The following is a 24,865-nucleotide window of genomic DNA, read 5'->3' on the forward strand; positions in this document are numbered from 1 at the left end:
AATACCCAGGTACCTGGTTGAATGCCTCAGAAAACCTCCCTGTGTTCTTTCTTCAAATGTGACAGCTTCAGAGTTTAGAAATTATGCTCCCACGTTTTGGTAGAAAATTGGGTCCCATCCACTTTTATGTTAAGAGGTGTAGAAAGCAGGGCCTGGTGATCTGCCGGTGCCTCCACTGCAAGTTAAGGATGTGAACCAGCCTTTGGTCTCCAGTTGCCATACAATCATTGTAAGAGGAACCCGTTCGGCATTGTATATCATCAATAAAACAGAATAGTCTTTAACAAAATAAATGAGCTACATTTTCAAAGGAATCTAGCTGGCTAAGTAAGAGTTAGTCCAACTCTTGGGGGGTGGGGGGGAAGGCAGGGTGAGGCCGGGGCTGGGCAGAATTTTGATGGGGATTCTTTTGCCACTTCAAAATTCTGCCTCCTGAAGCGGCCGCCTCACCCTGCCTCATTGGCTCGTGAGTGGCGGCGGCGCCCCCTAATGGTCGGTGCCCTAGGCACGGCCCTAGCTGGCCTAGTGCTTCCTCCGGCCCTGAGTGTATGCCAGAATTAGGATGTTCCCGTGTATGTAGCACTTGAATGCATCTACCCGATTTTAAAAGGCACCCGCATATGCACGCAAAAGTTGATGTGCAAATATCTGACTGTAAACCAAAAAGGGGCCTGGTCTGGGCGCAGCATGGGCCTTCCAGGGCAGTGCATAAGTACTTATGCACATGGGCACGCGCCCAGGTCTAGTGCCATGTAACTTTACTTCTGCTATTGAGGAGGTGTAAGTCTAAAAAAACAAACAGTGTGAAGGCATCTCTCAGGTGTTTGAGGGGCCTGGGTCAACTAGGAGGGATGCAGGATAACAAACTAGGAGGGTTTGGAGGACCTAGCTGTACACTGGGCAAACTGGTGGACGAACTGATGAAACTGGTTATGGCGTGGCTGCACGCCTGTTATAAAATTCCCCCACTTATGCGGCTCAAACTTGACTTTATGTGGCTATGCGTACCCATTTGCAAAACTGGGCACAGCCATACGTGCACCAAGGCTATTTTATAACATACATGTGTACGTTTGCACATTTTATAAAATGTCCACATATCTGGGTGCGCGTCCACGCAAACATGTATATGTGCGCCCATTTGAAAGTTATCATCCCTGTGCATCAGGTTTCCTCGTTTGTCTGCAGCTGTTGATCTTTGTTCAGATATTTCAACCTTGCTCAAGATGATTTTCCTTTTCAAAACAATACACAAAAAATCATAACTACTATGTGACAGGGGCTACCGCTGCCATTGGCCGGCCCCTATCACATGGTAGGGGCAATGGATGACCGGCGCCATGGCTACGTCATCGGCAGCCTCACTGGTAGCCCTTGTCACATGGTAGGGGCTAAAGTCCATCGGCGCCATTTTGGTTAGTGACAGCCGATGGCCCGGGTGTGGCAGATCACACCCCGGCCCCCTGCTGGACCACCAGGGTTTTTCATGAGTCTTGGGGAGGGGGGGGTCAGGAGGGTGGAGGGATTAAATTTGGGTGGGTGGTGCAGGGGATGGGGAAGCAGTGGCATGTGGATCCCGCCCCTGGAGTCAGGGCTGCGACCTTGGGTGGGGCAGGGGGGATGTCGGCACGAACAGTGGGGAGGGAGGCACAAGGCAGAAGGTGCCTAGGGCGCCTAATCCCTTTGCACTGGCCCTGCAAATGCCAGCTTTTAAAATTCACATTTAAGCATTTTCCCCATACAAACAGAGCTACATTTTCAAAAGAAGTAAGAGTTAGTCAACTAGATCAAAACCTTTGAAAATTTAGCAGGCTGAGCAGCTAAATGTATCCCCTAAATTTTACTGGGTTAACTAACTTTAGGCACTCACATTCTGGGTGGTCCAGAAGGCAGGGTTAGGTCGGGGGGAGAATGTTAGGCATCTATCTCTGATTTTTGTGGCCAAATCTAGGTGCAATAGCAGTCCTAAATCTAGCCGGCCAACACTCATCAACCCTCTACCATCCCCAATACCTCACCCACCCAGCCGAAATCAGTAAGGGACGAGTACGACTAAGAATCCCTCCAATCTCGCTCCAACCCACTAGAATGAAGTTAAATGGAAATGGGAGGTGTTGACAATCCCTCCAGTCCGTCCCCCCCCCCTGTTGCCTATCCAAAACTGATATTAAGAGCAGGACCAAGAGTTCCTCTGCTTTCTCATCTATCTTAAGATGACATTGAGAACAGGTTGAGTACCCCACTCTCCATTCCCCTTTCCCATCCTCAAGAATGCAGTTAAGTGGGGGGCATCATCCACCCCGATCCCTCCTCAGGTCCATCCAATTTCTTGAAAGAATAATTCTCCTCCATCCCCTCCACAAGGAGTATACTGATTCTCCCCTGCTGTAGTTTCACAGAAGTTCCCTCCGGCACACCCCTTCCTGATCTCCTTCTACTGGCAGAAATGACCTATCCTCACTCTGGGATGCCCCTTTACCAATTATCTCCTTGTAGCAATGATTTAGCCCCCTTCATGGGCTATCTGCCCCCCCTCCCCCTACACACACACACACTCACACCAAAGCCTCACCCACTCCTCAGAATTTGCACTTACAATTTCAGCGATACCCTCTTTTAACACTGATTGGAGGAACTGCATCCCCAGCCTAGGCCTCCTGGTGATCCTTGCTCTTAAATGATTCAAGGGCCCCCAGGCCTCATCCTCTTCCCTGGATGTCTCTTAACACATCATTGGTCTAAGTTCAAATGGAGCAGAAGTAATCCTCAATTGCTGCTGCTCCACTGAGTCAGTATTTTAAAATGCTGCCAGATTGAGAAGGCCAGAACCATTTTATTGCACGGACATACAACTAAATATTTCTACAGAAACATGGCACGGGCCAGCCAGCGCCACTGTGAAATACCAACCCGTAGGATAGGAGTGGTTGGGGATTGCCCCTCCTGAACGATGTGGTAAAACGCATCTGGAAGGGTGGGAGCAGGGTCTTGAAATTTTAGAGACACAGGGGGATTTTGGCTGGGGGGGGTGGGTCTTGTCTTGATTTTTTTTTTTATTTCAAATAAACAAAGTGAAATCACAAACAAAGCAAATCAAAATCAAAAATTGAAAATGAAATGAATAAACTGTAAATGCACACCCCATTTGCAATCTGCCATTAGTTAGGAAGCACTTTATCAAGGGGGAAAAAAAAAACCTAGTTCATTTTTTCAGAGGCTGTTGCTGAATTGTCAGGTCAGCCACTCATAGTCTGCAGCACCTGTTATGTTTACACTTGAGTACCTGGAAAATTAAATTAAGCATTTCCTGACAGAAATGTATCATCCAATTTCAAGCATGCTAACTTGATTATCTGCAAAGCAGACACAGTATGTTTTGTTGCCAGTATTCTGAATGATGGACAATAAATGTCACTGTTCCATTGCCTATTCCAGGAATATATTCTTTTGCCCCCTCAGAAAAAGATGTCAATGGCCTATTTGACTTCATTGCCTGGATGGTGAATAGAAAGATTCTGCAGCGTAATATATTTATATCTGTTCACAAAAATGCATTTATAATTCATGTTTTAGCAGAACCTTTAGCTATCTCAAAAAAGAAAAGACCACATTTTCAAAGGCCTTCACGCGTAAGAACTGGGGTTTTATGTGCATGGCCAGGCCTGGCATACGCAGCGCACATTTTATAACAGGCCGGTCACGCGCGTAAACCCCGGTACGCGTACAAGTGCCGGGTCCTGAAAAAGGAGCGGGCTGGGGTTGTGGTCTGGGCAGGGAAGGATGGGGAGAGACAGAGGCTGACCGGGACAGTGGCCATTAGCTGCTGTTCCGGGGAAGTACACACTGGCAGCTGGCCGGCACGCATAACTTGCTTCTGCTCTGGAGGAGCAATAAGTAATAAAATAAAAAATTTAGGGAAAAGTAGGTTAGGTTTAGGGGGTGGAGAGGAGAGGAGAAGAGGAAGGTAGGGAACTGGGAAAGGCACAATTGCATCACCGTTTGTGTATTTTATAAAAATCTGCCCCCCCCCCCCCCCTGCGTATGCCGCCCACACATGAGCACGCAGATTTTAAAATCCAGCACGCATGTGCGCGGGGCCAACTCATGTTATAACATGGGTGCGCATGTTACAAAATCAGCGCGTCCATGTGTGCGCGGTGGGAACCGCGCGCACAAGGATGCGTTTGCGCTGCTTTGAAAATCTACCCCAAATGTTCTGTGTCACTATTTAAACAGTCAGTATTACCCTCAGAATGGCATCTTTTGGAGAGGCAGGGACCAGTAACTAGTAATACAACATCTTTGTGTGATTTTTGAATAGGCCCTCAGTTCCGCAGGTGACTGAAGGCTAAATGAAAATTTTTCTCTGAAACTGAACCTATTAGGGACACACCTTAGCCGGCTGGAGGCACCAAAACTTTCAGTTTCTAGAAAAGTAGAGGACCCAAGCACTCGCTCTATCTTCTATGAGATCACTAACTTAGGGGCCGAGCGCACTGTATAACCCGCAGTCGGACATGGGTTGTACAGGCGCTAATCAATCCCCTATTGCAATAAGGGGATTAGCACCTATTCAAAGCGCTTCCAATGTGGAGTGAATCTAATAGCGCTCATCACATGCAAATGCATGTGAATGAGGCTATAAGACATTCACTCCGATGCATAAAACAAAATGTGCGTCTCTGACATACATTTAACGATCAGCTATTAGCGCCTGCCTGGAGCAGGCGTTAATAGCTGAGCACATTTAAAACAAGTACAGAAAAGCAGAAAAAAAAAATTTCTGAACTTTAAATGCTTAAAGAAATTTTATTAAAAAGAAACAAGTTTAAAAAAAAACCCACTTGAAAGTCGGGTGTAGGAGACGGACACTCAACTGACAAGCGTCCGTTTCCTGAACCCCCGGCGTCAGTTTTCTCAGCGGCAGATAGCCGAGTTAGGAAAACCGATGCCTCCTTGCTAGCGTGACCCCCTAAATTAAATATTGCATGGCGCCCCAAGGGGGGGGCGCCTGGGGCGCATTAAGAAAGCGGGCGCTGACTGTTCAGTGCCCGCTTTCTACGCAAATGTATTGCTTCGGCCCCTTAAGGAGCCATCTCCACATCGTTAAACTCCATCAATCCAGAGGATGAAAATCCTGGTGCCATCTGAGCAGTTTTTTCACACAACACAACAGCTTGCACACAACCAAAATGTGGTTGTAAAACCTCAGATAAGGGTGGGGCTATAGTTATCCAGGATACGGAAGCCTATGTAACAGAAATACAGCGTCAATTGAGTGATCTCCAATACTATCAAGTGTTGAGTGAAGATCCTACTGAATTCCTCCGTGAAACAATTGACTCATTAGTCAAGGAAGGGTTGGATAGGGGTTTTTTGTCCTCGAGGGAAGCTCGGGCTTTGAAAGTTCAATATCCATTACATCCAGTCCTGTATACCCTGCCCAAAATACATAAAAATTTAGACGTGCCTCCGGGCCGTCCAATTGTAGCAGGGCGTGGGTCTATTTTAGAACCCCTATCAAACTTCCTGGATTTTTTCCTAAAACCTGTTGTATTAAAATCCACTTTGTTTCTCCAAGATACGTCTCATATGCTTCGTATCCTCCAAGATCTTCCACCGGTTGCTGAGGGCTGTTGGCTGGTAACTTTAGATATCACCTCACTGTATACCAATATTCCGCAGGATGAAGCGTATAATTTGGTACAATAAATTTTGAAGAATCGCCCACGTCCACATCGGGTACCCACTGGGTTTTTGCTGGATATGTTGAAACTAGTGCTGTTTAAAAAATTTTTCAGCTTTGATGGGACTTTCTATTTACAGGTCCAAGGGGTGGCTATGGGGGCTACTGTTGCCCCCGATATTGCTAACTTATATGTAGCCTGCTTTGAGGATAAATTCCTTTATGACTCTGAATGGTTTAAGGATATCCTAATCTGGCGGCGCTACATTGATGACATATTTTTTGTCTGGACAGCAACATGGGATGCGATACAACTTTTTTGGGTTGGCTAAATTCTCAAGACTCCCATCTTCAATTCACAGCTCATTGTGATCAACATTCAGTGGCCTTTTTGGACATATTGATTAAAAAACAGGGAGATTCTTTTATAACTTCCCTATACAGGAAGCCCACTGATCGTAATCATTACTTAAGGTATTCCAGTTTTCATCCTCAAAGGTTAAAGAATGGACTCCCCATCTCTCAATTTCTTCCACTACGCAGGATATGTTCGTCGCTGGAGGATTTCAAATCCCAAGCCTCAGTTCTTTCCACAAGATTTGTTCAAAAAGGCTACCCCCGTGGAGTAATAAGAAAGGCATATAAGAGGGCTCGCTTTGCAAATAGAGATCTTTTGTTACAGTATCAGCAACGTCCTTACAACCAAGAACTTACTTGTACCTTGAAATATTCATGTCATGTAAACGAGGTGGTCAATATTGTACGTGAACATTGGAAAGTTCTAACGTTGCATACGGTGTTCCAAACGAGCCCTAGATTTGCCTATTTTAGAGGTCAAAACATTAGGGATCGGATTGTTCATTCCCGATTTTCGTCATTTAAGAATTTGCTTCCCTCTGGAGGCCACCAGGCATGTGGGACTTGTGACATGTGTGCACAGACCCTTACAGGAGAACAATGGCAGGCGCCCCATTCGGGGGTGGTGATTCGGCATAACAGATTGACTACATGTGATTCAATGGGTGTCATTTATGTAATACAATGTCCTTGCAACCTGGTCTATGTTGGCCGCACGAAGAGAAAAATCCGCACGCGGCTTATTGAGCATAGGAGTTGCATTAAGACATCGAAACTTGCGGCTCCTTTAGTGCAACATTGCATGAATGAACATCACCAATTCACTGATTTGCGGTGGTCCATTTTGGAACAAGTGGATCAGAATCCTAGAGGAGGAGATATACAGTCTGTATTAAACTGACGGGAACATTTTTGGATCTTTTCCCTTAATACTGTGGACCCTAATGGATTAAATGAGAGGATTAATTGGTATTCCCTCATTTGATTTTTTTAAGATCTTTGATTATTTTAAGATCTGTGATTCACACTATATTAGGGGCTATTAGTAAAGTTGTTCTACCAGGGATGGACACCAGTTTAACCGATCTGGATGTATTATTGATGGACAAATATTCAGCGATTGTTTTTCAATAAATTGCATGGACTGCCGTGAGAGGGCGTGATAGAGAACGCTTGATGAGCATTTTTCAAGAGATTCATTAGCGCGCATCTGGAGAGGACGTGATGGAGAACTACTTTTTAAGGGACACATGAGCTGAAGTTAGAGTGGACGAGACGGAGAAATTTTCGTGTTGATTTAAGGGTTGTGCAGGAAGTTTTGGCCCCGGTTGTTTATAACATTTTGATTGTGGGTTCAGAGGAATGGAAATTGTTGTTTTACTATTTACATGTAGAGAGGTTTGCGAGATCTACAGCGCGCTTTTTTGTGAGGACGTGATAGGGAACTACCGCCTGCCACCGGAAGAGGAGGTACTAAGCGCTGGTATAGTATAAATAGGTTCCGGTTGTCGCCATTGTTGAAATACAGCGGGTTGAAACGCAACTCGCCTTTACAAAAAGGATCGGCACGGAGTAAATACGCCGCAAGAAGAAGATGTTTTCTATGACTACCTGAATTGGTTTCTTCCTTTTCCCCTGAAGCAGGACAGCGGTCCGAAACATGGCCATGTCGGGTTACCTGGGACCTTTTCAGTGCGGATAAGTACCTGTTTTTTATCTTGATTGGGAATTGCCCTATAATTATTGTGAAAAAACTTTGAAAAACTAAAAAATTGAGTTCATGGATGACTATGGTTAAAGTAATAGTGACCCCTATGAGAAACGAGTTGTACACACAAAATGTCTGCTCGTGAATAGAGGGTCTTATATAAGTTGTTTGGCGTTCTAGGTGCTATATTAAGTTCAAGACCAGTACACTGTTTGTTTTGGGCCATCTGAGCAGAAACATAAGTCCAAAAAATATTAGAAAATTCAAAGTACTCTCCAGAGCAGAAGCAAATTCAAAATACAGCAACTTTTAATATAAGATGCCAGATAAAACCAGAAGAAAGTTTGATCTCTTTCTGAGGTCAGATCAGCATCGCTTCATGCATTACCCTTCTTCAGGGGTGTGAAGAAGCAGAACAGCATGAAGTGACATCAAGGTTTGCCGGGATGCAGCAATCTATAATGAAAGTTTTCATCCATATAGATAAAATGAATTTTAATACACTCTAAATAATATAAAAGTGGTCAGGCTTAGCTAGAATTGAATGTGTATTGCAACTGGAATGTAACCGACAAGACATTTGATTCACTTTTTCTCCTGCTGAATACATTTTTTTTTTTTGTAGGTGTGTTATTATTCTTGTAATCTCTATTCATTTATGGAGATTAGTAATGCTGTCATGCTTTCCTCCCTGCACATTGGAAACAAAGTCTTTCAATAAACCAACTCTAATCTTTAGAGTTAGCAGAATCTTAGAGAAGGGGGTCGTGCGATCCATTCCAAGCACCTTTGATGCACTGTAGTGATACTTAAGCCTTGACACTCAGAGAGCCACTTTAGCAGCAAGCCGAATGTCACAGAGCTACATTCAAACATTATCTTGTTTTTAGTGTTAGAGATATAAAGTTCTTTGCTGTGCTGGGCCATACTAAGAATCCAAAAGAGTCACATGGTGCTTCTTAAACTTTGGCTCGGTTAATTACAGCTATTATTTCTATTTTTTAAACCTAGCATAGAGAAAAGCAGCTGCCTGCCTAATAGTAAATTGTTTGGGCATAGACTGTTCCTATTGTCCTTGGAAAGTGATCATTCGAAACTACTTTACAGAAGGCTGCCTCAGTGTAAAAAATGCCAGCACTGAAATATCCAGCTATTAACCTGTTAACTAATTAAAGAATATCCACTTCTTGTGTGAGCATGGAGAGTGGAGCCCTGACAGGTACTGTAATGCTACTGTTTGGATTCAGTAATACACTCCACCTTGAAACTGCAGTTCTCCCTTAAGGCCAACTGCTCACCAGTCAATGGTGGACTGAGAGCTCAGGAAACTGGAAAATAAAACTTTTTCATGCTTGGATTGGTGCATCCATGTTAAAAAAAAAAAAAAAAAAAAAAAAAAGAGAATTAGGATTCAGAAGTGGGGTATTAAAGGGAAGAACAAAAGCTTAGAACTAGCACTGCAAATTCAGTAAGTGACCAGCCAGTCATACGGGGGTCAATTTTCAAGATTTACCTGGCTAAAGGCAGTTTGTGATTGATTAAATCTGCCCCATTTAAAATCTGACCCCTGTAGACAATTACATTTATTCAATCAGATTTATATCCTGCAGAAATTTAGCTGGGTAGAAAAGAAAAAATAGTCAGAAGCATTCCCAGGGTAAGCTTTTCAAATCTGGCCAGTTAATGCAATATTCACCCAAGGAGGTGATTTATTAAGCTGTGATAGTTTATTCCAGGAGGGGGGTCAGACATCACAGGGGGCATCCCTGTCATGTTTGGCCCCTCCCCAACAAATTATCGTGGCATTACCGCAGTGTGATTTTTTTTTTATTGTGACAAAAAATCAGGCTGTGATAAAAGCCCTTCCCATGCAATGATGGCCCGCCTCAGCTGGGGGGCCACATCACTTAACGGGCCAGTAGCCCAAAAAATAGCCCTCCCCAAAAGGCAAAAAAAAAATCACCCTGGGGCTTGATATCGATCCCTGTCCACTCCTCCACCACCTACCAAGGCGGATCTTGCACCCACCCCCAAAAATTAAAAATTAAGAAATGCCACATACGCACTGATGACCCTTTCCTTCCCCATCCTCAAGGCCACATTGCCCATTGATACAGGATAGCCCTTCCAATGCCCCACTCTAGCCCTACAGCTCTTCCAAAGATAAAATCGCTGGTGTCTAGTGTCCCCCACCACTCCCCAACTCCACCCCGCCCCAAAAAATAGTACCCTAGTGGTCTGGGGGGCATGTGACAGGTGTGAAAAATAATCAAAAAGAAGAAAGAAAAACATAAATAAAAAAAATCGAGACGTTTTTCTTTAACAGGCATGTTGCACTAAATCAAGCTAATCTAACGGATATGCACACCTTACTAAAAAGAATCACATACAGAAAGAAGCATACCACGAATCAGCATAAATATTCAGAGCACATCCAAGTAAAAGGAAAACCTCAGGGGAATAATAAAGGTAGTATGATTATATGTGGAGATGGTATCCAATCTCTAAGGTCTAGAAGCAAAAAATGAGCTTTTCAAAATATGAAGACTTATTTTGTACATGCTGTAATAACTTGTAGAAAGGTAAATATTTGTACATATATATATACACAGTAAAGACTCCAATATGCTCTATATCAGATTTTGATATTTAATTCACACATGTGTGACACACCCAATCCAAAAAATAAAGAGAAAGTAAATAGCAATTGGATAACGAGTCAAATGCTGAGAAATAAGAACATCGATGCAATATATGCAGAGGCTAAAAATAACTGCATGCGCTATGTCCATTATATTCTAATTAAAAGGTTGAAAATGTACAATTGCCAGCAAAGGGTATTAATCAGATTACAGCGAGATGAAAGGCCATGGGCTGTAGTACACAGGCAGTGCATTATAACATGATGACGTGCTCTTCCCCCTTCTCAGTATTCTTTTTCCTTCTCCTAGCCCAGGCCATAACTTAAGACCGGCAAGGATCAAAACCCCAACAAGACACACCTATGCAATAAAACTTTAAAGTAAAAAGAATTTTTAATGTATAACTTGATAACATGTTTACATGTATGTTAAAAAGAGACTTCATATTCTATGAAATACATTTTAAGAGGACCCTTTAAACTTTCCCTCAGTACATGGGCTTGGTACAAATGTGGTCATTAACATAGAAAAGTATAACATCCGTGCTAGCTGATGTGAAATCCTCCATGATATCCACCCCAAAATGAAAGGGCAAGATAGCAAGGGGAATTTCCTGACCTTTAACCCACTCATAAAGAATGTGCCAAACACCCTATTCCCATGGCAACAATGACAGCCCTCTTCCTCTCTGGAAACCCCCTCTGACCTCAACAGTGGCCCTCTCCAGGCACCATCTCCCCTTGTCAAAATGACTAACATCCTTCTGGGCACCATTCTCCCTCCCTCTGTTTCTGGCATTAATGAATTGCCCCCCTCAGGGCAACCCACCCTCCCTCCCTTCTCGCAGAAGTAATGACTAAATCCCTCTGGGGCTTCACAGCCTCCCCTGGGACAACAAGCTATCCAAGACTTTATCCCCCCAATACCCACCCCTCTAGAATTGGCACTTACCATTCCAGAAGTGCCCTTTTCTTTATCAGCATGGGGACTGCAGAATCCTCAAGCCAATAGGGCCTCCAAACTATGACTCACACCACCTATCAAATTTTCACTATGCATCAAGTGGCATCTCCTGGAGGGGGGCTATCATTGCCAACGGGGGTGGGGGGAGGGAAAAGGGGTATCAGTACCTTATTTATGGAGAGCTGGCAGAGAAAAATTCCCCATGCTAACTGGTTCCAGTACCGGGCCTGAAAAATATTTATCACCTGGTTCGATTCAGGCATTACATTTTTTAATTTACCAAGCCCATGGTACCTAGCATGAGAGGAAGGCATACCATGCAAATTATCATGCACATATTAAAGCCTCATTTGCACACGATTCTTCCTATTTTGCATTTGGGTAGGCACACATTTTTCCACATAAGCATTGAGGGACCATCTTAACATGCACATTAAGGGGGTAATTTTATAACATAGTGTTATAAAATAGGCCTGGCACAGATAATGTGTGCTCCTAATTTTAATTGTGCATGCAAATATCAGGGAAATGTCAGCATTTAGACGCAGTGGTGAGGGAATTTTATAACATATGTGCATCCAGGAAATCATCGGTTTAACTAGTTCGTCCACCAGTTTGCCCAATCTAACTCCCCCCAGTTGAGCCAGATCCCTCAGGTAGCCCTAGTCAGCAGGATTTGAAGGATCAGGGCTAATAGAGTAAAGGGTGGCTATCTAGCTAGGGGGTTTAGGAAGCCCTTTCTTTACTGTGATGAACTGGGTACAAACTGGGGAAATGGATATTTGCATCAGCATATGTGCCTAGTAAAATCCCCCAACTTATGTGGTAGAAAGAGCATTTGCATGTACATGCATGCATCTTTATAAAATTCTGCACATGTACGCCTACTGCCGATTTTATAACATACATGCATATATGCGTGTAGGGTATAAAATGGCCATGTCCATTGGCACGAGCCGGGATACATGCGTACATGTGCGCCTTTCGCAGCTATTTAAAAGTTACCATCCCCGTACGTAAATCCCAACCCTGCCCAGATTCCACCTCATCGAATGCTTGTCCCCATGCATGCAAATTATGCACTAAGATGGTAACTTTTTAAAACAAGCCCGCAGGTGCCCATACACCCGTGTATGAGTGCACGAGTGGACATTCGCTGCAATTATAATTTATGTGCACAGTTGTGCATGTATGATTTAAAATACTCATACCAGGCGAATGTGTGCTCCAAATTTTAGGACGTTAGACAAGCAAGCATACGTTGCGTACCTTCCTTAAGACTTGTTGGTTTTATCACGTGCAAGTAAGCAGATTTTAAAACAAGCTTGTGTGAAGAACATTGCCAGTTTTACCAATTACTCCACCAGTTTGCCCAGTCTATCGTGAGGTCATCCAGACCCCTCTGGTTCTTCAGTCTGCACAACTGCCAATTGACCCAGGTCCCTCACTCTGGCGTGTTAGGCCTTAAAAGCAATTTCAGCAGATTTACACTTCATCATAAGCTGTTGTGACTGGGCTGTGGTAAGGCAAGAAGTGGACCCTTGGGCCGGCCTGCAGGTATAACACAAAGCAGACCAGGGGGCGGAGTCAGTGCCTGGCAAGGATACCCGGAGCCTGGAATCCCCCCGGGAGGGGCCCGTAGGGACCCAGGCCCTGGGGACTGGAGCAGTCAAGGTAGTCCAGAGAGGGCAAGTCCGTGGGTGGTCTGGAGAGAGGTCAGATAGTTCAGGGAGAGCTACCGGTGAACAAAGCAGGTTGCTGGCTGGCAGGCAGGTCAGAGAGGTAGGCGGAGTCTGAGCCGGTGGCGAACTGGAGGCTGGGCCGTGAAGCAGACCAGAGTAGCAGCAGGCGGCGGGTTAGCAGAGAAGGCCGCGAGGCAACCCGGGATCAGGACTGGTGGCAGGCTGGCAGAGAAGTCCGTAGCAAACCGGGATCAAGGCGGGTGGCTGGCTAGCAGAGAAGTCCATGGCAAACCGGGGTCAAGGCAGGCGGCCGGCTAGCAGAGAAGTCCGTTAGGCAAACCGGGGTCAAGGCAGGCAGCAGGCTGGCAGAGAAGTCCATTAGGCAAACCGGGGTCAAGGCAGGCGGCAGGCTGGCAGAGAAGTCTGTCAGGCAAACCGTGATCAGGAACCAAAGAGACAACAAGAATCAGCAAGCAAGGACAGGAACAGGAAGCAACTAGTCAGCAGGGAACCTCGTTGCAAGGCGTCTAGTGGAGGACTGGACGCCTGTTAAATCTGGAGCGGGGCGTGACGTCAGCAGACGAGGTGGAGCCAGGCTTCCGGGTGCTGTGCGCTTAAGAGAACCCTCCTCGCGCGCGCGCTCGGCCAGGCAGGGATAGGCCTGTAATGGCGCCCTCCTCGTGAGAACTCCTCAGGCGGAGGCCCTGTCGAGCCCGGGTCCCAGCGGAATCCTGCGAGAACTGGAGAGATGGTAAGCGGGCCTGATCCCGAACATGAGAGGGGCGGTTGGGACCGCAACATAAGCAGCAGTAAATATAAGCTGCTAACAAGCCGCTGTGCACTGCAGCCTCCGGATTTAAAATAAGGAATTGCGCATGTAACTATTGAGCCTACCCTGGAATGCCCCTGACACACCCTAGCTCTACCCCTTTTTTAAAAACTCAGGCATGTGTATATACACACAAAATTTCTGGCTTTTAAAATACATTTTGCTCTCATGCGGCCCAGATACTCACATAGGGGCAGATTTTCAAAGGGTTATGCGCGTAACCCCGAAAACCTGCTCCTGCGCGTCACCGAGCCTATTTTGCATAGGCTCAGCGAAGCGCAAGCCTTGGGACGCATATGTTCTGGGGCTTTGAAAAAAGGGCGGAAAGGGGGCGGGGTTGTGCGCGGGGCGCCAGTACGGGGGAGGTCCGGGGGCGGGATCGAGGCCTCCGGCACAGCGGCTGTGCCGGGGGATGGCGTGCCAGCAGCCGGCCGGCATGCGCAAGTTGCGCAAGCCAGAGGCAGGCGTAACTACTGAAAACAAGGTGGGGGGGATTTAGATAGGGCTTGGGGGGTGGATTAGATAGGGGAAGGGAGGGGAAGGTGGGGTGAGCGGAGGGCAGCTCCCCTAGGGCAGCGCGCGCATGTTATAAAATCAGGTGTACATTTGTGCGTGCCAGGTAGCGCACACAAATGTACCCACGTGTGCAGGTTACAAAATCTGCCCCATATATTGGCCTTTTAGCCCAAGCAATGATTTTAAAATTCACCCCAATCAGTGTGTGTTTGAATTATTTTATGCACATATTAGTCACCCAATTTTCTAAAGGGCACTACAGCACTTTACCAGCCAAAGTCCCTATGAAAATTACCCTCTAAGGCAGTGATGGCAAACTCCAGTCCTCGGGTGCCACAAACAGGCCAGGTTTTCAGGATATCCATAATGAATATGCATGAGAGAGATTTGCATACAATGGAGGCAGTGCATGAAAATCTCTCTCATGCATATTCATTGTGGATATCCTGAAAACCTGGCCTGTTTGTGGCACTTAAGAACTGGAGTTTGCCATCACTGCTCTAAGGCCTTAAGGCATAGCACAGCATGTTTAGCATATACAAAAGACCCTTACCATGTATGCTTTATTGCATAAGACCCTTGGAGTGAGAAGGAGAATTCCACTTCATTTATGCTCCCACCCAAGATATATAATTTTTATTTGCCTTCCTGAGATCTCTACCTAGAATAAGTACATTCCAGCTCAAAGCAGAGTAAGTTTATCCAGCCTCCCATTTGCTTGCATAACTCCTATTATTTCTCATGCAAGGAAATATTTATTTTGGATTTGTATCTCCTGCCGTGAAAAATCATTGCAATATTTCCATTCATTCCACTGGAATAAATACAAATGTTACATGCCTTCCTTTCACAAATTCCACTTGATCAGAAGCCACTAAGTCCGGAATGGCACAACTCAATCAAGCTGCTGAAACAGAGGTCAATATCTTATGTCAACATTAAAAAGGGGATGTAGGATGATAACACTTTGGTTTTGTTAAGTTTTTACCCTTTTTGGAGAAAACCGTTATAAGAGCTTAATTCAAATCAGAGAGAAAAGAACCCCACTCCAAGGAAAAATTATACATTTGTAATAAAGAGTTCACTATTTTATACCTTAGCAGCTTATAAAGTTCCAACCCAAAAACCTCCATGCCAGGAGCTTTTCAATTTTTGAATAACAAAATCAATCTCAAGTTTGGTGATAGGCTTATCAAGACCTGCCTTTTGGGCCACTGATAACCTAGGTATTTGTAAATCATAGAAAAGTGTTCCCTATCAGAATCTGATGTGGAGTGTTCAGACTAAAGTCAAGTCCAGAAATCTAAGAATATTTAGGTAATCTTTGTGGTATTCTTAGAAATCTCGCCTTTAAAATTATGTGGACTGGGAGGGAACTTCCCTACCCCCTACCCTAACCTCCCTTCCCTTTCCCCTATTCTACCCGGCCCCTGTCCCTATCCTAGCCCCTCCCCATTTTCTAAACTTTCTTTGTGCTCCTGCAAAGGAGCAGGAGCAAGTTGCACGGACCAGCAGGGTGCCGGCACGCGATCCCCCAGCACAGCGGCAAATGGCCACTATACCAGGCGCCTCTAGCCCCACCCCCTGGACCGCCCCACTGCCAAGGCCCGGCTCTTGTGCACATAACAGGGATTATGTGCGCGACTGAGCCACTTTTAAAATGCGTGAGGTGCACTCAAGGCCTGGCCACGCGCATAACCCCTGTGTTTTACCCGCACAGGCCTATAAAAATGAAGCCTTTTGTGTATTATTTAGCTGAGTGCTAAAGAAGCACTAACAATATGTATTTAAGATACAGCTCTGGCCAACAGGAATTTGGAAGATAAAATAGAAGCGCAAGGTCTTATGATAGAAAATTCTAATAAGAAGATAGTTGTACGCAAAAGACAGATATAGCTTTGTCAATGAATTTGACTCTAATTAATAATTCTAAAGATGAAACTGGAGAATTTAGAAAATTCTGTTTCTTAACCTTAGGATAGTGAACTTCTCTAAAGTGAAAAACATCTCAGGATTAGAACTTTTAAAATGTATTGGACTATTTCAAAGTTTCTATTGAGGCTCTTTACCACAGTCAAAAGCCTACTCTTTGTCAGTGAAGGCTTGAGCACCTAATGAGGTTCCAGTTATTGACGACTTACTTTTGAATACTTAGAGTAGATGAAAATAACATCCTTGGGAAATAGGGTCCTTGAAATTCAGTACTGAAACTGTGTGTCTTCACACCCTGGGTACTAAGATTCAGTTATATCCATATATTTTCAAGATACCCAGGAATGAAATAGGCTGTTCATGGCCTTACATTACGGTGTTATATCCCGGGAGACCAAATTTGTATTGAGATACACTGCTGAAGGCAGAATTAATTTCGAGGAAGACCTTTAATTTTTCTGAGACCCAGAACAATTTAAAGCCTTTAATTTAACACATACATCTCTCATCAGAGAAAAAAGGGGTGTGGTGTGGGCATGGGGTGGGTGGAGCATGGCCATTCCGGGTCATGGCCAAGAGATGTGCACAAGTAGCTATGTGCCTGGGTGTGCAGCAAGGCCCAGTGCTGTTAAGTTTACTTCTGCTGTGGAGAAGGTGTAATTTAAAAAAAAAATAAATACAGGCATCCCTGAGGGGTTTAAGGGGTCTGGGGTAACCGGGGGGAGTGCAAGTTAAAGAACCAGGGGGATTTGGAGGACCCAGATGTAGACTAGGTTAACTGGTAAATGAACTGGTGAAACTGGATGGATATGCATCTGTTATAAAATTCCCCTACTTGCATGGCTCAAACTCAACTTTACGCAGCTGTGCGCACCCACTTGCAAAATTAGGCGCAAATATAAGCGCCTAGGCTATTTTATAACACATTAAATTGCTGTGTCTCTGGGAGTGCGCCAATGCACATGTGTACATGTGTGCCCGCTTGCCCATTTGAAAGTTACCATCTTTAGAGAGTAGGGCTGAACTCCAAATTTTCAAACCAGATGTATGTATGTAAATGTGCATACATTTACATGCATATTTTAAAAAATAAAAAATATGTGCCTAAATGGTATCCCTGCCCCCAACACTGCCCCCAGGAGTGCCTCTTTGCAGTTTGCACACAATCGTTTCCATACAAATTTTTTTATGTGTATAACCCTGGGGGTAATTTTCAAAAAACACATTTTCCATGCATAAATGCTTTTCAAAATTACCCCCTTATTAAAGATGTAATCAAACTAAAGTTTCAAAAATCCCCATAAAATTAAATTCAAACACTTAAATTTAGATACCCTAGAGGAAAGAAGAGAGAGGAAAATATGTCAAATGTACAGATAATGCACAATAAGCAAACATTTGTTCAGTGTGAAGTCCTAGAGCAAGATGCTTCAAGGAGGGTAGATTCAAGAGTAACATATGTATTCACAGAAAGCTGGGGTGAATGGAGCCTGTGGAATCTGCTGTGACTTGCAAACTTAACATCAATGATGATGTGTCGCCATCATATATCGAAACATCCTGTCACTTACTCTAGCTGTCACCTTACAATAGACAAATCCGACTGCCTGGTGCAAAACTTCCAATGCAACAAATGTCCAAAGATTGCCTTGATCTATTGACTACCTGATACTCATCCCAAATCCTTTCTTAAATTGTCAGAGTTCATCTGTGACTTGACCATCAAGTTCTAAGATATCTTAATTCTAGGAGACTTCAACTACCATTCCAAGCATGCCCCCAATGGCATTGCATCCATCTTCTCTCACAACATGAATGATCTGAGTCTTATCTAACTTATCAATGTCCCCACCCACAAATATGGTCACATGCTAGACTTTATATTTATTTATTTATTTTATATCTCACTCTATCTCACTCTGTTATATCTCACTCTGCAAACATTAATATTGGCACTACTGCTATAACAATGGACCTTGTTTCATGGTCCAAACACTTTCTTATCCAAAGTCATCATCCTAATACCAAAACAAACTCCTATTACCCCCCCTCCCTCAAAAACCACCCTTGAGGACCCTGTCATCTATTATAATTGACAGCTTACTACAACATCTCAACATACTTGAGACTCAGATTGCCTCAAACTCACTTGAAGCCCTGGTCCAATACTGGAATAATGAATTTAACTCAGCAATCAACATTCTTGCTCCATTTAAACCTAAACCCCCTAAGTATCCTAGAAACTGCTCATGGTTCCAGGAGGGTCTTCTTTTTCCTCAAGCAGCAATCCCGCCAGCTGGAGGGTGTTTGGTGGCAACATAGAACAGACTTTAACCTTTGCAACTATAAGTAGTATGCAAAGAAATACAAAACAGCCAAGAAAGACTATATCTCTAAACAGCTCAAGCGCTCTATGAACCACCCAGGCAAATTGTTTGAACTCATTCAGAAGCTTTCTAAACTCATCTCTCATTCCACCTCTAATCCTGCCATTGATCTCACTACAGAGGACTTGGCTCATTTTTTTACCAAAAAATCTCAGTGATCCACTCCTTCTTTATTTATGTTAAAGTTTGTATATACCACACCTGACAAACAGTATTGATCGAGGCAGTTTAACACTTTTCTCCTTACTCCACCTCCACCTCAGTAGGAAACTTCTACCTCCTACTACAAAGCCATTCTGTTGGATTTCAGTCCTATTACCCTCAATGAAGTTAGTCGGTCTACAAGCCCGCTAGCAACCATTCGCCCTAGATTCATCTGTAGTCTAAAATTTATTCTAGCTCCATAGCTTTATGAATAATTAAAGTCATCTTATCAAACAAAATTCTGCCTAACACACTGAACCTATACTGAAAAAAAATGAACCTATGACACCAACATCCTAGACTACTACAATCCAGTTTCTAGCTTCCTCTTCTTGTCAAAACTAGTGGAAAAAGTGCTCACCAACTACTTGACTTCCTTGAAGAGAGCAACATACTACATTCCCACCAATTGGGCTTCAGAACAGGTCACAGAACTGAATCTATTCTCTTAGACATCTCAAATGAAATTCACCTTAACACAGACCAAGGGGCGACTCTATGCTTATCTTATTCAATCTATCCGCAGCCTTCGATACAGTTGATCACAAACATCTGATCTAGCCCCTGAGAAACATTGACATTGCAAGCACCACCCTCAGATGTTTTGAATTTTTTCTATCAAACAGAACACAAACTTTTTTGTGGGCCTACACATTTTCTGCCTTCAGGATTCTCACTTGTGGTGTGTTACAGGTCTCTGTTCTTTCCTGATTCTTTTTAATATCTACGCTTATCCAGTTTGCAACTTGATTCAAAGCTTCAATGTCAAATATGACTTGTTTGCTGATGATATCCAACTTATCATCAACATAGGATCTGACCAAGATATCCCCATCTCAAATATCAACAACTGTCTGCAGCAGCACAATGGCTTTCTTTTCATAAGCTCAAACATGACCCTGCCAAATCAGAACTCCTCTGGTTGAGCTGCCTTGGTGACCCCCTACTTGACCTTCCCTTCCAGGAATTCCTCTTCATTCCAAAGAAATGGCCTGGAGCCTAGGGGCCCATCTGGACCCTTATCTGTCGATGACCCCTCACATCACCAAAATACTTAGAGCTTGCTTCATGCATCTCCGCAAACTACGTAAATACTCCAGTCAGCATAAACTGGCCTTTGTCATTCATGCTCTGATCACTAGTTGCTTAAAATATTGCAACTCCCTTCTAAATGGAATCTCCAAGACAAACTTGAAATAGTTGAAATTCATACAAAGCACAGCAGCCAGACTTCTTGTAGATGCCAAATCTTCAGATCACATTATACCCATCCTTCACAATCTTCAATGTCTTCCTATAAAATCCAGGAGAAAATTCAAAATCCTTTGTTTCACCCACAAATGCACGTACAAACAGGACCCAGATTTTCTCTTGCCTCTTCTTACTCCTTACATCCCAGCAAGAGAGCTCAGATTCTCACAGATGGTCCTTCCAGCCGCCTCTCCTCTGACATCACAAAACTAACCTGAATGAGAAAGAAAGCCTTTTGCTGTTCTGCCTCCAAACTCTGAACATAAATTCCCGGATGACTTGAACCAGGTTACCTCATTTTCATAAAGAAAGAAAAGACATGGCTATTTGATCAGGCCTTCTTCTAGATTTCTTGTTAAACTGACCTATACCCTGCCACCATGAACTTACCATGGAGGGCAACCAAAGCTGCTAGACTATGATACAGAACTATATTTCTGGACCACTCATAGACACTGCAGTCAGATTGCTTTGTTACTTAACTTTGTGCCACCACCCTCACCACTCAACTGAACGTCTATAGTGCTATTCCTGGTCTGTTTCTGTTTTTGACCTTTACTTTATGTTAAGTTATATTATTTCTGGTTCTCTCTGTCAAAGCTCAACTTATGTTTTGTGTTAAGTTAAATTAATTATTCTATACTGTTGGTCATGCTTGAGCGTCTGCTCTGATATTGACCTGTTAAGCTATTCAAATTTATTGTAATCTACTTTGAGTCTGGTCTGGATAAAAGCAGAATATCAAATATTTCAAAATAATTAAAGAAGAATTGAGGATCCTTAGTTGTGAAAAAATAAAGGTAAAGTTAGAGGTCAAACAGGAAAGGCCAACTTCAGGTTGAGAGTCCTGGTTATCTTTACTGGCTGTCATATTCTATGCACGGAAATAAAGGTTAAAAAATAGAACTAAAATTAAATAAAACAATACCTTTTCATTGGGCTAACTTAATATATTTCTTGACTAGTGTTCAAAAGTAATACTCTCTTCCTCATGTTAGAAAGCTAACTTACTGTATATTCCATAAGAAAATGAATGCTGTTCTATTTGCTTCTGCCTTTGATGATTAAAAGAGACTGTTTATGTGTGTTGCTTTTTAAAAGTATTAGGGGTGGATTTATCAAAATGCGGTAAGTACCGCATGCGATAGCAAAAGGGGTGTGTTTTATGCTAATATAGCATTTATTGCAATTTGTGCTAATTACCTGTGCAAAGAGCTAAGTTAGCACAAATTGCAATACCCTTTTCAGATTCTGTGATAAGTGCTGACCTGTTGTATTTCCTGCATTCAACCATTGGGGGACCATTGTTAATGTTCCAGAGAGAGAGAGAGAGAGAGAGAGAAAGAGGGAGAGACTGGCCATGATGTCATAGCCCATAGGTAGGTATTTGTATCCCTATGGTAGGCCCACCTAGTAACTCGAGGTGGGGTTTATGTACGAGTTTAGGGGGTTAGGGGCCACTTTGACATTCTACGTGACACCTACGAACAGAACAGTGGTCTCTTGTGAAGATTTGCTGGCCTTCGGAGTGAGGAAACTCACTCCAAGATGAGATTTGGGCAAGGTTCTCTCAACCTAGCTGTCAAGCTAGGTTGAGAGAACCTTGCCCAAATCTCATCTTGGAGTGAGTTTCCTCACTCCGAAGGCCAGCAAATCTTCACAAGAGCCCACTGTTCTGTTCGTAGGTGTCACATAGAATGTCAAAGTGGCCCTTAACCCCCTACACTCTTACCTAAACCCCACCTCGAGTTACTAGGTGGGCCTACCATAGGGATACAAATACCTACCTATGGGCCATGACATCATGGCCAGTCTCTCTCTCTCTCTCTCTCTCTCTCTCTCTCTCTCTCTCTCTCTCTCTCATCAATTCACCTGAAATAGGACTTACGGGAGACATCACAAATGGTGATTAAACCTTACCGCATGGTCACGGCAGCTATCGCACAGCCTAACGCAATCCAAAGAGGTGTAGTTAAAATCGGTGTTACGGCTGTGCGATAGCTCTTCGCAGACAGGCTAACCCAGCCCACTCTCCGCCCCTAACTCCTCCTATTTTCTGAATTTGCATCTCACCATACGATAAGGGCTTATCGCATGCGATCGTACCATAACACATGTGAAAACGTCTTATCGCATTTTGATAAATGACCCCTTTAATGTTATTTTTATGTGTGCTGTATTTTGTTTCATTGTTATTTTTATGTGTATATGTTTTTGTTACCCACTGAGATCTATCAGATTGGTTGGATATAAATAATTTTAAATAATTATTAATAATAATTTTTTAAATCATTTAGCACTTGGCATGACATACAAATATGTAAACCTGCCAAAGTTCATCATATTCACTTCCAGAAAAGTATTTGTGCAATCATAGAGAAATATAAAGGGATCACATGGATTACTATTATAGACTTTCTAAAAATGAACTCTTCATATTGATTTTTCATTTTAGATTGAGAAGACAGCAAGAACAAAGTGAGCAGACTTCTGGAATGGAAACCAGAGCCTCCTCCCAAGCCCATGGAAAGCTTCAGGATGGACGAAACAACAATATTCTTGGACATGGCTGCACGAGAGGGTGCAGCAGCTAGTTGCACAGATACATTTTATAGGACAATCTTGATCTTCTAAACGGTCCTAAATGTGCATCACTTTGCTTGCCTTTTCTCCTCCTGAAAAGCTGTGATTTCTTCTCAAAGTGATGTTTTGTAATACTTGAGCACAGTTCATGAGCTTGAGTTTGTATACTTGAAGTGGATAATTATCAGACTGTGTTTTTGAATAAAAAAACAAAATGACATCCACTTCAGTGTATACAAGCTCCAGTTTCCTGAGACAATACTATCTTCAACATCCTGGAATAAAACTTGAAGAGAAATAATTTTGAACTCTGTCAGAATTCTGGCTTTATCTGAGACACAAGTCTCTTCAAGAAATATTTGTCCTTAAGATCTTTTCTTTTCTAAACTGGGAGGGGGATGGAGGGAATTATTTCACCATGAAAACTATTACTAAGGTTTGTTATTGTGCATTATTAGGGAATAGGCCCCATTTAAAAAAAATGGGAGCCACGGTACATAAAAGAACGTTAACATGTGTTACTGCATACCACACCTTAATAAATAGACACCCATGTTTGATAATTAGATCAATATGCTTTGTTGAAAGAAATGGAGGTTTCTGCTAAATATGGCCAGGGAAGAATTGCAATCTAATGGTTATAGTAATGAACTCTTGAATTAGGAAAGTTCTCCAGATTTGTAAATTGAAATCTTCAGGCTTCATGAGTGAACTTGGGAAAAGCTTTTATTGTTCTGTGGCTCAGTTGTAATTGAGTACTAATTACAACATAGTTCCTTCTTCCTCTCCTCTTTGGAAATGGTCATACAAATGAAGCAGCAAAATTAATAAAAACAGGACTTTTAAGTCCCAGAAGAGGCTGTGTGCATGTTTCTGAATTAACAAAATATAAAGAAGTGTTAAGATCCTGTTTGGGTGTTGTGCTGTGTAAATGCACACTGTTACCATGATTAATGCTGGGTATGTACATAGTGTAAATATAAGCGTTTAATATGAAATACAGTAGGTCAAAGTTCTGATACTTTCAACAAACTACCTGAAACTGTTAGAAAATTACAAACCAGTGCATGAATTTAGGTACATCTTATCTTCACTTTGTGCATTACAGATTAGTATTAAGGGCACCATACTGGTATAAAGGGAAGACAGCCGTTAGCTGGTGAAGGTAGTTTTTCTTCCAGATACAATTCAAAAAGAATTCACAAAGTACATTTAGGGCTGAATTTTTAAAGCCATTTACAAGCATAAAATGTGATTTTATGTGTATAAATGACAGGTTCGAAAATTTGCTGGTCTTTGCATGCAAAGGGACGGATTTTAAATGCCCTGCGCGCGTAAATCCGGCCGGATTTACGCACACAGGGCCCTCGCGCGCCGGCGCTCCTATTTTGCATAGGCCGCCGGCACGTGCACAGCCCCGCGACGCGCGTAAGTCCCGGGCCTTCGTAAAAGGGGCGGGGAGGGGGCGTGTCCGGGGGCCAAGGGCGGTTTGTGGCGGGACCGGGGGACGTGGCGCCGATTTCGGAGCTGCCTTGGAGGGAACGGGCAGCACGCGCTGGGCTTGGCAAGCGCAAGTTGCACAAATGTGCACCCCCTTGCACACGCCGACCCCAGATTTTATAAGATACGCGCAGCTACGCGCGTATCTTATAAAATCCAGCATACATTTTGTTCGTGCCTGGTGCGCGAATAAAAGTACGCGCTCGCGTAATTTTATAAAATCTACCCGAAAATGTATGCGTGTACCTTGATTTTGGGCATGCAAAAAAAAAAAAAAATGGTGTTCCAGAAGGAGGAATTGAGGCAGAGTTCAGATTTACGCACATACTTTTGATTTTAAGAAGCATGCTTGTAAATCCACATGCATAAGTTACATCATGCCAGGAGCCAGTTGCAACTTTGTGCAGGGGAGTTTGTGCGTAAACCTTCCTTCCAAGAATTTTCAAAGCAAAAGTTGTGCTTTGAAATTTTATGGAAAGTTTGTGGGTAGAAATTACCCCCAGACTTTCCTTTCCTTAAAAATTACTGCCTTAAGGAAAAGCATAGTTAGCCGCTATGACGTGACCTCCAATCACCTTTCAAGGAGTTTTAAACTGTAGAAAAGAAGATTCATGTTCCCTTGTTC

At 43.3% G+C, this 24,865-nt stretch overlaps 1 protein-coding gene across 2 annotated transcripts in view; it reads left to right on the forward strand.

The window, feature by feature from the left end:
• STK32B (serine/threonine kinase 32B) overlaps positions 1–23,553 on the forward strand; it is a 537,210-nt gene extending 513,657 nt beyond the window's left edge. For both annotated transcript variants that reach the window (XM_029591132.1, XM_029591141.1), the window contains one exon: positions 22,613–23,553. In XM_029591132.1, the coding sequence (XP_029446992.1) occupies positions 22,613–22,751 (139 nt within the window). In that variant the 3' untranslated portion in view covers positions 22,752–23,553. The remainder of the gene's footprint in view (positions 1–22,612) is intronic.
• The last annotated feature ends 1,312 nt before the right edge of the window (positions 23,554–24,865 follow it).

Source organism: Rhinatrema bivittatum, chromosome 1 (genome assembly GCF_901001135.1).
Source record: "Rhinatrema bivittatum chromosome 1, aRhiBiv1.1, whole genome shotgun sequence".
In the NCBI taxonomy this organism is placed as follows: Eukaryota; Metazoa; Chordata; class Amphibia; order Gymnophiona; family Rhinatrematidae; genus Rhinatrema; species Rhinatrema bivittatum.